Source organism: Halictus rubicundus, chromosome 6, assembly GCF_050948215.1.
Source record: "Halictus rubicundus isolate RS-2024b chromosome 6, iyHalRubi1_principal, whole genome shotgun sequence".
Lineage (NCBI taxonomy): Eukaryota > Metazoa > Arthropoda > Insecta > Hymenoptera > Halictidae > Halictus > Halictus rubicundus.
In genome coordinates, this window is record NC_135154.1 from 17,732,550 (window position 1) to 17,745,247 (window position 12,698).

The following is a 12,698-nucleotide window of genomic DNA, read 5'->3' on the forward strand; positions in this document are numbered from 1 at the left end:
AGCAATTCAAAAATTGCTGTATCATTATTCAAAATATTTTTTACATTATTCAATTTGTTAGTATGTAATAAATTACTAAACACTTCAGTATTGTACGAGTAAATTGCACGATTTTCGTATGTATACCATGAAAAAAAAATCTATAGAAGGGAAATATTCTAGGTCGAAAGAAATGTTTCATTTTGGAGTTAAAATTTCTTCGAGTGCAAAGGGTCAATCAGTGGCTGGAGGTAGCAGAAATTTAACTAGTCCATTAGTCAACATGTTAAGATAAGCACTTATTACTCTTCCAATCGTTAGAGGCTTCGAACAGCCACCAGTAGCTAAACGTAACAAAAACGAAAGAGTCTAGGAATTAGAAAGATGTTCAACAGCTGGAAGTAGAAAAGACAGTGTCTTAATCAGAGACTAGTGGTGGCTACCAGCAGTTGAAGTTACCAAATGCCTATCAGTACCTAAGGGTGTAGCCAAGATCTATCGGTAGCTGAAGGTAGCCAAGATCTATCAGTGGCTGAAGGTAGCCAAGAGCTATCGGTAGCTAAATATGCTAAACAATTTTTAGAATCAAGAGGTAGCGAGAAGCTTACTAGCCTATTAATCAGTGGTCCCAGCTATCTGTATCTAAAATCAACGAAGAGCTTCCAGAAGCCATCAGTCGACGGATCGGCAGAGGCACCGGAATCTTTCGAAATCCCTCCCCGAGCGCATCAACGCAATTCTTACCTTGCACTGCACGTGTTCGAGGAATCGAACCTCGTTCAAGGACCCGGCGCAGCCGGTGACGTCCATGTAGACGCTGAGCGTGTACCCGTAGGTCGGATCGATGCGTCTCTCCTCGTTGATCTCGTCGGACTTGCAGATGTGCTGGGGCGGCACGTTGATCCACTGTTCGGCGAGGCTGACCATGGCGCCGGCGTCCATCAGCCCGTAACCGAATTTGTGGGACACCTTTCTCTTCACACCGTTCAGTATCCAGCCGGGCTCCTTCTCGAGGGGCCCGGACCTCGAGGTGCGCACCACAAGGTACTGCATGTCCCTCCAGGTGAGATTCGGGTTCGCCTCGAGCGCCAACGCGACGATCCCAGCGGCCAACGGCGCGGACGCCGATGTGCCTGTGTGCTCGACGGTGCAAATATGATCCGGCCGCAGCTTCGCGTCCATGTCCACCGTCGCGACGCTCTTGTCGTTGCCCGGCGTCCCCGAGGAGTACGTCGAGGCCAGCGTCGAGCTGCATTCCTCGAGGTACCACGGCTTGTAGCCGCCCTGAGTCGCGCTCGATATCGACAGCGTGAAGATGCTGTTCGTGTAGCCGTCGCAGTTGCAGGAATCCGTGTGGCGTCCACCGTTGCCCGACGCCCAGACGAAGATCGACCCTTTGCCTTTGCGACCCTTTTCAGATTCAGAAATCGTTAGGTTTGATAGAGGTCTCTAAATCGTGCTAGCGACGCTAGCTTTTTGATGGTGAATTTTTGGGGATTCTGTAGAGTGGAAGTGGAAGTTTGAGGAAGGTGTCACTAAATGCTTTGTTGATTTCTATTGAAGTACCAGCTGTTTTCTGATACAGGGATGCTTAGCTTTTGGAGATTTTGTGTTTCAGGATTGCTCGTAAAGCTGTCTCTGGAAATTGGAGATATGGACACAGAAGAAATTGAAACCGAAAAGTGATGGTATCTTTGTTTTACTGATCTGTCGAATATTTTGCAATGTTTGTGCAAGGTGTCTTTAATGTTCTGATGTTTCCCTTTGTAAAGCTGCTTTGGCTGGGATTTTTTGGGATACTGTGTTTGAGGTTGCTTCCAAGCAGACTTTGAGGGCCAGGTGTATAGATTCCGAGCAGAATGGGTTCAAAGGTGAAGTCAGTTTCGTTTTCCCAACTCATCGAGTGTATTGGAGGTTTGTGGAAGAGTTTGTATGGAGTGTTAGGGGTGGTTTGCGGTTAGCGAGCTGATTTTCGACAGAATCGGAATTTCTTGATGGCTCTTTGGCTTTGTGGGAAGGTTTAAAGAACCCGGGTGCTTTGATGACTCTATGTTTGTGGGATTCGAATCGGTATTTCTGGTACACTGAAGTCCTCATATTCGAATTAACGACTTTTGTAAAAGGGGATGACGAATATCATTATTTTCGTTCCAGATGGAACTTAATTTTGCAAGTCGGAGTTTACTACCCCTGGCAGAAAGTAATAGCTTAAAGATCATTTCAAGTTTATTCATGAACCGAAAGTAGAAAACAAGTTCCCTTAGCAACTTTAAAGGGAACAGAGTGAATTAATAATTTTTTTATTTCAGTAAAAATATTCATAAGGCAGTGCTGAACAACTTTTTCGCCTCAGGCTGATCATGGGTTTCCTCTGGTAGCATTCTCTTCGAAAAATTTCGTTCAAAAGCGAAAGAAGTGTCTCGGACGATCTTAAAAATTTTCGGTGCCCAGCATCTTAACTATTTCAGAGACCCCGACGCTCTGAATATTAACACGAGAAACAAATATTATCATTTATTTACAGAGTGCACAGGCAGGGAAAGAAAGTTGCAAATGAAGGAAGTCTTCGATCATCCCTTGGCGCGAAGGAAGTTTCCAACAACTTCCATTATCATTTGTTTCGCTCGGGAAAATAAGAGTGCCTCGATGTTTTATAATATCATGCATAAATTGAGATAGTTGAAATATTATTTCCTGCCCGGTGAATGGACAAACGTTCGTCGTTACCCTTTAAGGGAATACTTTATCGAAAGGTCGTGTATTCTACAAACAGATCTATTTCTCTTCAGTTTCCCTCTGTGCTCGAGGCAGTAAATAATAACAAACGATTCGAAATTTTCCTTCAACAATTTAAAATCGAAATTTAATTTTAATTGACGTCACAGACTTCGGACAAAAGAAGTTTTCTCGAATAGCAAAACAATTTCTACGGTTGTTCGAGGTACGGTAAATTTTACAAAACTGTCAAATTTGCTAATTCGTGGTATTAGAAGTCCCTGAGTCGCTAGAGTCAGAAATTGATCTTCACATCGACGCAAAGTATTAGGTTGGGGAAAAAGAAATCCATTACTTTTACGTTAACTTCAAGACGTTATTTAAAATGTTTCGGATTGTCCGATTGGGGTGAAATATGCACGGTTTTGTTCTATAATTTGTTGCCATTTTAAAGGTAGTTTCATAATGCCTCTCTCATAGAAGTCTTGATGTCCCTACTGTAAAATGTACCGAATTTTCTCTTTGTCGACTTCCATTTTTAACACCCCGTAACTCACAACTGAATGGCCCAAACAAAAAAGCAGCAATTAGAATTTTTCTAGCGCGAAATGTCACCTTTCCAACGAGCATAAATCTGAAACTGTTCGATCGATACTTTACGAGATATCGATCGTTACAGCCATCCACCGGAAAAATAATGGATTTCTTTTTCCCCGACCTAATAATATAAATTTTTGTAACTAGGCTGCCAGGCGACCTCAGCAGTGAAACAAATCGCGAGGTTCGCAATTTCGATCGTATAAATCATTCAACGTCCTGGAACGAATTATGACCGTGATTCTCGATTCGCACCGCCGTGCGCCAGCGTGCCCATAAAAATGGTACATTCTGCCAGAGGTAGATATCCACGGTATGGCCGATCGGAAAGAAGCGATTTAGATCAGAGATTCGTAACTTACGCTGGTTACACCGTAAATAAACGCTCTCCTGGCAAGAGGTCCGGGGCCATCGACAGTTTTACCGTCGTCCTCGGGGCCCCACGAAGCGCTGTATATATCGATGTGATCAGGATTCAATCCCAGCGCCCTGGCTTCGACGGCGTCGTTTACCGGGCCATCGAGCATTCGCACGCCTGAGAACACGGAAGGTATGTGCGTCAGACAGCTTTCCTTCTCGTTGCCTGTGTGTCGTCGCTTCCGCGGGAATTCCTGCAGCCTTCGACACACCTTTCTCTCTCTCTCTCTCTCCCTCTCTCTCTCTCTCCCCCGCAATTCCGAGGAGAAAGCGAGAGAAAAATAGCACGTATTCAAGCGTCGCGCCGCTCGGAGATTTCTAATTGCAATCCTCCGGGACGCGTTTTCTTTCTTCTTTTTGCCGAGCTACAGGTATTCGGGGCCGTGTTAAATCGACCGGCCGGATTGTTGACACGCATTTTAATGGAAACGAGCCGGTTAAATTATCGAAATTCGATATATCACGCCGCGCCGGCCGTGGAACAGTTTCCCGGCGACTTATAACGAGCCGGCGGGATATGATTGACGTTTTAATAATCGTTTCGGGGCGAAAAAAGGAGAAGCGGCCCCGTGGATGCGAAACGAAATATCGGGGCCGGGGCCGGGGCACGTCGCGACGGCGATTAAGGTAACGACAAGTAATTAAACACCGGGATCGACGGCGAATTCCCGAGGAGTTCGACGCCCACCTGAATCGGGAAACCTGGACGCACCGCGATCAATTTTTAAGTCGGAGGTGTCTCCGAGGGCATCGATCTTGCGCAATTGACGGTAATTAGTAGACCAAGTTTTCGCCAAGTTTTTCGCTGATGACCATCGCCGGAACGTTACCGAAGTTTTTAAACGCCGGCACAATCGAGAGTGGGCCAGCATGAAACGGTTTATTGTACGTTTTGTTAATTGTTTCGCGAAATTGCAAATTTCCGCGATTCCCCGGAATCGATCGATCGGGACGGGAATTATGTCAGTCGAATTTAACCAGTCAATTTTGGAAAATTCTTTGGCCCTGCTGCTCTCGTTCAGTAAAATCGATACCGAAGGGAATGGTCGACTAATTTTGTTCGTCGTTCGTGCGAATTTGTTGCGCGCAATTGCGAATTCGTATAGAATTTCGGGTTCGATTGTAGAGATTGTAAATTAAATTTTTCGAATGGATTGCGAATCTCGGTGAATTTTTTGGTCGACTGATCGAAATCGCGGGGTTCCGGGGCTCCGAAGTGTACCGACGAAATTATATTGGTTCGCGCGGCGTCATATCGAAGAATGTTTATGGACGTTTATGGAAACAGTTTACGTTACCTTGTCGTGAATATTAAATGGGGACGCAACATCCTGGGGCGGTTTTAAACAGCGACCAGTGCGCATGCAAATATACAGGATAGAGTATGATGGTTTGTAATGAGCTGCAATTAATGTGATTGAACCGGTGCATAATGATAATATTAATAGGCCTGAATAAACGTACCGTTGCGACGCAACGCATCAACGCGATTAAACCAAGTCGCGAGGAGAATATTCTCTGCTACGGTATTTATAGAATCGAATGTAACGCATCGTCAATGTTTCCGAATCATCGGAGAGTTCTTTGATGATGCCGTAACCCGGAATAATCGAGCACGCTGCACAAGGATATGTTAACGTGTTGTCAGTACGGCGACTATCGTTTCTCTGTTGTCGGAGTACACTAACAATTTGAGAATTTTTTTTCATCGAAAATAAATGACATGCGCGTACAAAATTTTACTGACCTGCTTATACATGGTTAAAGTACGTTCATGAATTTTTCAGTATTGCTATCGTCAAAATTATGGAAATTATTCACCGAGAAACTCGGTTCATCAAACTTTTATGCTCTATTAAACAAAATTCCCACAGCAAGCAAGTAGATCATGGCTGGTTTATGGTCAGACAAATAGATTAGGAATAGTTTATGACCGGATTAGTAGAATAGCTGCGGTTTCTAGTCAGACAAATGGTGAACTGTCCACAAGGTGATTATTTTTAATGAAACAAGTGAAATGAGGTTGGTCTGTAATCAGACAAGTGAAATTAGGCGATCGTTAGTCAGACAAATAGCACGTGGTTGGTCCATACCCAGACAAGTGGAGTAGGAACGGTCTGTGACTGGACAAGTAGAATAAGAATGATCAATGGTTAGACAAGTAGAGTAGAAGAATGGCCTTTGATCAGAAACGTAGACCGTGCACGGTCTATGATCAGACAAGTGGAAGAACGACAATCTGTGGCCAGACAAGTGGAATAAACACGATTTATAACCGGGCAAGTGCAATAACATGGCGAACGTTAGTCATACACACAGAATGGGGTTGGTCCGTGGCCAGATCAGTGGAATAGCTTTAGCGTATGGCCATAAAAGTAGAATACTATTTACATTTTACCTTTTACCATTTCTAGTGTACCTTTAAAGTCAACGCATAGTCTGGCAAGTGAAATGAGCAGGTGCTAGTTGATCAGTAGAATTACTGTGTGTTTTGATCGGACAGGTAGAAAAGATCCACAATTTATGATCAGACAACTTGAGTAGGGGTAAAGTGTTCCTCAATAAGTGGAACGAAGGCTTATTGGTCAGACAAGTAAGAGTAAGTAGTATTTATGGCGACACAGGTAGAACGGGCCTAAGTTACGATCAGACAACTAGAACAGTTCCAATTTATGGTCAGACAATTTGATTGGGGGTAATCTGTTCCTAAACAAGTGGAGTAAAGGCTCATTGGTCAGACCAGCAAACGAATAGGTACCATTCATGATCAGACAGCTCGAACAGGAGTAAATTGTTTCTAAGGAAGTGAAATAAAGGTTTATCAGTGAAACAAGTAAAAATAGTTCCAATTAATAATCAGACAATTTAAATAGGAGTAAACTTTTCCACAATCAATGGTATAAAGGCTTATTGGTCAGGTAAGTAAGAGTAAACACAATTTATGATTCGACACAGGTAGAATAACCCTAATTTACGATCAGACAACTAGAACAGTTCCAATTTATGGTCAGACAATTTGAATGGGGGTAATCTGTTACTAAACAAGTGGAACAAAAGCTCATTGGTCAGGCAAGCAAGAATAGGTCCAGTTTATGATCAGACAACTTGAATAGCGATGAATTGTACCTGAGCAAGTGGAATAAGGGCTCATTATCTAACTATTTATAGAAGAAATGTTCAGCAGTTCATGGGGGATAACTTCCTAATATTTTTAAACAATCTTTCAGGAAGGGCTAAATCTACGACAGTCTTCTAACCGACCAAGATCACTTTGTAGGAACGAAAATTGCAAAACCAACGCATGGATGGAACAATTACTTCCGGATATTATAAATAACCGTGTCGAAAGGGTCGAAGTGGCAAAACTCTCGAAAACGATCAGCGTCTCGATCCACGAATTAGTAAAAGCGGCTGACGCAGGGGTACGGTAACTCATATCGTCGGATAACGGGAAGTCGCGGCTAATAAAGAGCACCGTGTATCAGGCTAAAGTGTAATTTGTTGGAGTCGCGTTCTCATTTCACCGTGTAGAGTGTGTCCGTGTGAGAGAGAAAGAGAGCGAGAGAGTACACGGTTTCGATGCCGGGTACCATTATTTACGAGGTATCCCGAAGTCACCGTCTCCTCGTTTGTTCCGTAGCGTGGCGTGGCGTGGCGTCGACTACTATGTAGGTTTCTGGTCGGTCGAAAAATCGCAATTTCTTACCGCCGATGCTGGCGTTGTACGCGACGCCGACACCGCAGTATTGGTTGAAAGCAACTGCGGCGACCTCGCCGGCGCATCGGGTCCCGTGCTTGTTGTCGCCGTTGTCCCTTGGCATCGGGTCGTTGTCGTTGTCGTTGATGTCCCAGCTGGCTTGGTGGTCGTAATTCAGTGCCAGATCAGGATGATTCGTTTGTATGCCGTCGTCCAGGATCGACACGACAACACCCTTGCCCGTGTAACCCTTCTGCCACGCCGGGTCAAGATTCATGTCGTAGCCATCCTTCGCGCCGCCGTTCTGCAACACGAAATCGCAGAACTCAACAACCGTGATCGAATATGTTCCCCTTAACGACCATCGCTTCCTACGAAATCGCTATACTCGCATTTTTACCCCTAGGCGAATTATTTCTAAGGGGTCGAATTTTTTCGCAAATGAGATCCACTTGAAAATAGGGATCAAGTTTGCTGAGACATATTGGACGAGCAATTTTTTTTTCTCTCTTTGATTAGAAATATTATCAATTTTTATTCGTTTACACGCATGTAGGAAAATTTTGAATAGCTACAAATCTTATGAAAAATAAATGACATTCATGTATTCTGTACGCTGTTTTATACTTTTTTTGTTAAAAGCACCAGAGTCGGTTATAACAGACCAATATCACTAATATTAATCTTTTAACTTGGGGGTGACATGTTAATTCCCTATTCGAGTTCGTTGTCAATAGACTGCGGATTTTATGCATTTATGAAAAATATGGGTAAGCGAAGATACAGGTTTGAACGAAGGAAAAATCCTCAAACCGTGAAGGAAAGTTTCGGGCACAGAATAGAAATTATTTGGTACCAACGAGGCACGCACAATGGAATTACAGCACGACTGTACGATGCACTCTAACACAATAGCTGTCCACAGGTCATTGTAACGCCCATCGGTACAACTCTTCAGAAATGCCATTGAACCGTGCCCACCCGAATTATAATGGGTCCCGATTTACGGAATTGTACGCGGCGCGAAACAAATGGAACTAATTCTGTAATTCTCCCATACCATCGGAAATGAAATATCGAATTTGTGGTACAGGAAATTAATTAACTCCCCTTAATTAATGTGCATAAATATCAGTCAGTTCTTTCAAGTCTCGAAACGTTGTAATAACGATCTAATAATAGTAAATGTCTCTGTGTGGGATGAATATAAACGCGTCAGTAAAACAGTGGCAGAGCCTTCCAATTTTCAGAAAATGTTTCCGGGAAGAAACACAATGGCAGTTGTTGAGATAACGTGTTCTTCTTATCGCGTAGTCGCGGTCTGAATTTACAGAGTAAACATTCGATTATATTTCTTAGCACAACTACGAAAACCGCGTTCCCTCTCATGGTCCAATTTCTTTGAATGCAAACTATGATTCGAAATGATGTCCTTCAATTGTGCGATCTCGTATTATCATAGAAATAATAAGGAAATTGGCTGCCAGATAGGTTCTTGGTATTGGCGTTAATTTAATATTTGAATTTGAAAAACAGGTGCCGTATTGAAGAATTTTAAGGATGCATATTCAACAAATTTATTTCTTAGGGTATTATAAAAAGATGGCTAAAAATGTGGCTAGACACATTCTCGCTATTTTTATAATGTTAAATAGTCACTCTCAGTGCTCCGTAAACCTGATGTGAAATACCGAATTGAAGCAATTTTTAATTCTCCTAACGACTCGCTTTAGAATTAGAAAATTTTCCCGAAAACGTGGAAATTGCAAACATCGAACAAGAGTACTTACAACGTAGAATTATTATCAGTGTATAGTACAATATATATGGAGGTCTGATCAAAATGTGCGCGTGCCTGACATTTCCCGAGGAGGTTCGAGTATTTATGGTCGGTCGGGAGAATTTAATTTCGGCGGAGAAAAATCGGCAGGAATTTATTGTACGACCGACTACATTCGGTTAAGAAGAATTTTGTCGGTCCGGTGTCGATACGAGCGCGAGAAATCGAAACGGCAGAGGCCGTCCTTTTTCGTGCTGTTCATAATTCTCCGCACGTCGCCTCGAACGATCGTTTTCGGGTATAGACAACGGGCGATCGCTGCTCTTGTCGTTTCTGGAATTAACGGCGGGAACGGGATATACGGTAGCCCGGTATTAACAATGAGATGTTTTTCATTCGCAAACAGGATTTCGGCCCGCGGAACAAGCGCCGCCCTTTCACGTAATCCCGATCGCCGCTCGAATCGTTATTCTATGATTTAGTCGTTTAATGGGCTGACACTCGATGGACCGAACAATTGCGCGATCAACCGCCAAACGAATATAATTAGCCACTCGCGGACTACGCTGGAACAATAATTTCGAGCGGATTATTTATAATTAGCAACGATTCCGTTGGTTCTTCATTCACCGTACCTGAACTTTGCCGATTTTCTGTATCCATGAGAAAATGAGTAGAAAAACATTTTTAAGAAATTTTTCTATTCCTCGCGATCACTGGACAATATTTTTATTTTACATAAATCACCAATTCAATAGAGAACGATGCAATTAGGACGCATTTTGTACCGGAGATATTAATTTTTCTTTAAACAGTAATTAAATTGGGTGAATCAATTTTTAATTCGATTTACATTGAATTAAATTTCATTTCATCGTGTCGCATATTTCACGCCGTTTTTCGTATTCATGTTTCATATAAATGCATGAAAGTTCGCGATGAAATTATAATATTCATTATTCTAGTAGCCAGTGATTTGATCCTGGGTTCTTTTGATTCTATAAAAATCGGCATGGCGCTCGAGGAGGTCGGGACAGTGCGATTGAAATAATACAAAAGTGGTCACAAATTTCGAACACAGTTAAATAAACCGTCTTTCCATTCAAAGTTCTCCAAAAGAATACAAAAATTAACAGAGACGGTTAAATCAAGACAGATTAATTCCAGCCTTCTAGCACCAAAAATTGCCACGAATTGAAAAGTATGGCAACCGACAAGGTCTTGCAGCATAGTTTGCGAAATGAAATAAGTCGTCGGGGTCTCTCGCGGGAGATGTAATAAATTGTCTGTTAAAAAAAAAAAATCGTGATAATTTCTATGGGTTCCGCAGGACGATGGGGGACACGATCGATTCGATCACAGACACATGGACAGAGTCCGGGGGGTCACGGAGGAAATCCTGCGGAAGCGGAATGGCAGGAGCTAGATCCCGAATACGTTATAACAGTTATCGGGTGTCGTTAAGTCCGCCACATCGGTCGGGTCCGGTAGTCCCGTCACGTAGTTCGTTTTGGTTTGGGGGATCGAAGGAAGTAGAATCGAAGGGTCCACTTACCAGGTACCACTGTTCCTTAAAGAGCGGATCCGTGAACAGGTTCTGGAAGGGTATCTCCCTATATTTCTGCCGGTGGAACGTGTCCTGCCTAGCACGAGGGACGAACCCGTCGAAAAACGTCGGATAATCGCGGAATGCGAACGACGACGTGTGCACGAAGTCCCTCTTCTTCCGGGTCTTCTCGTGCTGCTGCTGGAACCATCGCACCTGCAAAAACAAGAACAGATTTTTCTGCAGTCTCTGGCCTGCGGATTTCGGGGACAGGATGCTTAAGACAACTATAAACCACCGAATAATAGAATGCAAAAAATATGAGAATGAAAGGAAAAATGCTAAGTTGCCTAGATCCTTACACATTCTGTTAAGTTCTAACAAGTATATCGCCGGTCTTGCCAAGTATATCAAGGATACAAATTTGTATAATATATTGTAAGAAAATGTACCGTGTTGCTAATGACCTTTGATGTTGAAGCAACATTAAACAATTAAATTATATATATATATATATACACAACTATAATATCTCGTGCTTCGCAAGAACCACAGATTCATTTTCGACGCTCCAGATTTACTTGATTTAACTCTTAGGACTCGACCGGCGACTCTGAGGCGCCACTAAAAATCACTATACAAAAATATATTTTCCATCAGTTTCGTACGCATAAAATGAAAACAAAATTATCTAGGTAGAAATGCATGGTTTTCGAGTTAAAATAGTTCCAAGTGCAAATCAAATCAACGTTTGATCAAATGGAGAACTGCTCATTTCTTACTGAATTTATGCAATCATTGGACTCTCATCGCGTTGACAGCCATGTGATCCGTATATGGGCGACGGCATTGTTCGTAGAAATATAAAAGTTAATTTTTTCACAAAATTTTTATTTCGCGGGAAGATCGGACGGCCATAGAGTGATGGGAACAATTCATTTCGAGGGGCCATTTTGCGACAATCACGGGACGACGTCGAGCGGGTTGAAGCGATAATCGTAGGAAATTCCGTGGAACTGAACCGTACGATTTTTTGGCGCGACAAATCAGTAGGAACGGTCGTAACCCGACCGGTTCGAAAATTCGTCGACGCGATAACAAGCCAGATTTATCGCGGAAGCAACAGCGCAACGTCATCCACTCGGGCAGAGACCCGCCGGAACGTTTTTACTCCTCGGGCGTTCGTAAATCCTCGAAAGTTTATTCGCGGCTGTCGGAACGCGGCGCATAAAACATAATAGAGTGAAAAGGATCGGCGTTGCACGGAGAGACCGGCGCGCGCGACACTGTATGCGCCGCGTCGCGTCGCGTCGCGTCGCGCGGCACCGCGGCAGCAACGAAATTAATTTCCGCGTGCTGTTTATAATGCATCGTCACGTTTTCCAGGACGCGGGGCCCGCGACGCGAGAACCGTTGAAAAATTTCGCGCGTTCCGCGGGACACTCGTCGCGTACCGATGCATTTTTAAGCGTGGCCACGATTTATCGGCGAATATTCATCGGGGCTCGGGCTCGATCGACTACGATGCCGAATATCGGCACGATTAGCTGGCATCTGTCACTCCGGGGAACCACTTAATTACAACGTCCTGGAAATAGCCTGATTTTGTTGGCGCTGCGACCGACGTACAGCCCGAAGTCAGCCCGGTGTCGAGACTGTTTTTATTTCTCATCGAATGGATGGCGTTGTAGATTTTCACGTGAAACAAGAATTGACTAATTAATTGCGACATAGAGGATCTACGTAGATATTCATTTCTGCTCTCGATCATTTTACGGAGTTTCAAACGATTTCAAATAATTTGTCGAGCGTCACTTGACAATTGACAGGTGTGTAAACGATTCAGGAGTGCAAAGGGTTAATAAAATGTGACCCTTTCAATTTTTTCCAAATAAAATCGAATGCATTTCTTCGTCGATTTTCACGTAGCAACACGGAATAAAAAAAAGGTGTTTTCGGGGGCTAAT

At 43.3% G+C, this 12,698-nt stretch overlaps 1 protein-coding gene across 2 annotated transcripts in view; it reads right to left on the reverse strand.

The window, feature by feature from the left end:
* Fur2 (furin-like protease 2) overlaps nucleotides 1–12,698 on the reverse strand; it is a 503,981-nt gene that overhangs the window by 15,141 nt on the left and 476,142 nt on the right. For both annotated transcript variants that reach the window (XM_076789088.1, XM_076789087.1), the window contains exons 4-7: nucleotides 10,741–10,947; nucleotides 7,415–7,709; nucleotides 3,654–3,826; nucleotides 724–1,389 (exon numbers count right to left, since the gene is read on the reverse strand). In XM_076789088.1, the coding sequence (XP_076645203.1) occupies nucleotides 724–1,389; nucleotides 3,654–3,826; nucleotides 7,415–7,709; nucleotides 10,741–10,947 (1,341 nt within the window). The remainder of the gene's footprint in view (nucleotides 1–723; nucleotides 1,390–3,653; nucleotides 3,827–7,414; nucleotides 7,710–10,740; nucleotides 10,948–12,698) is intronic.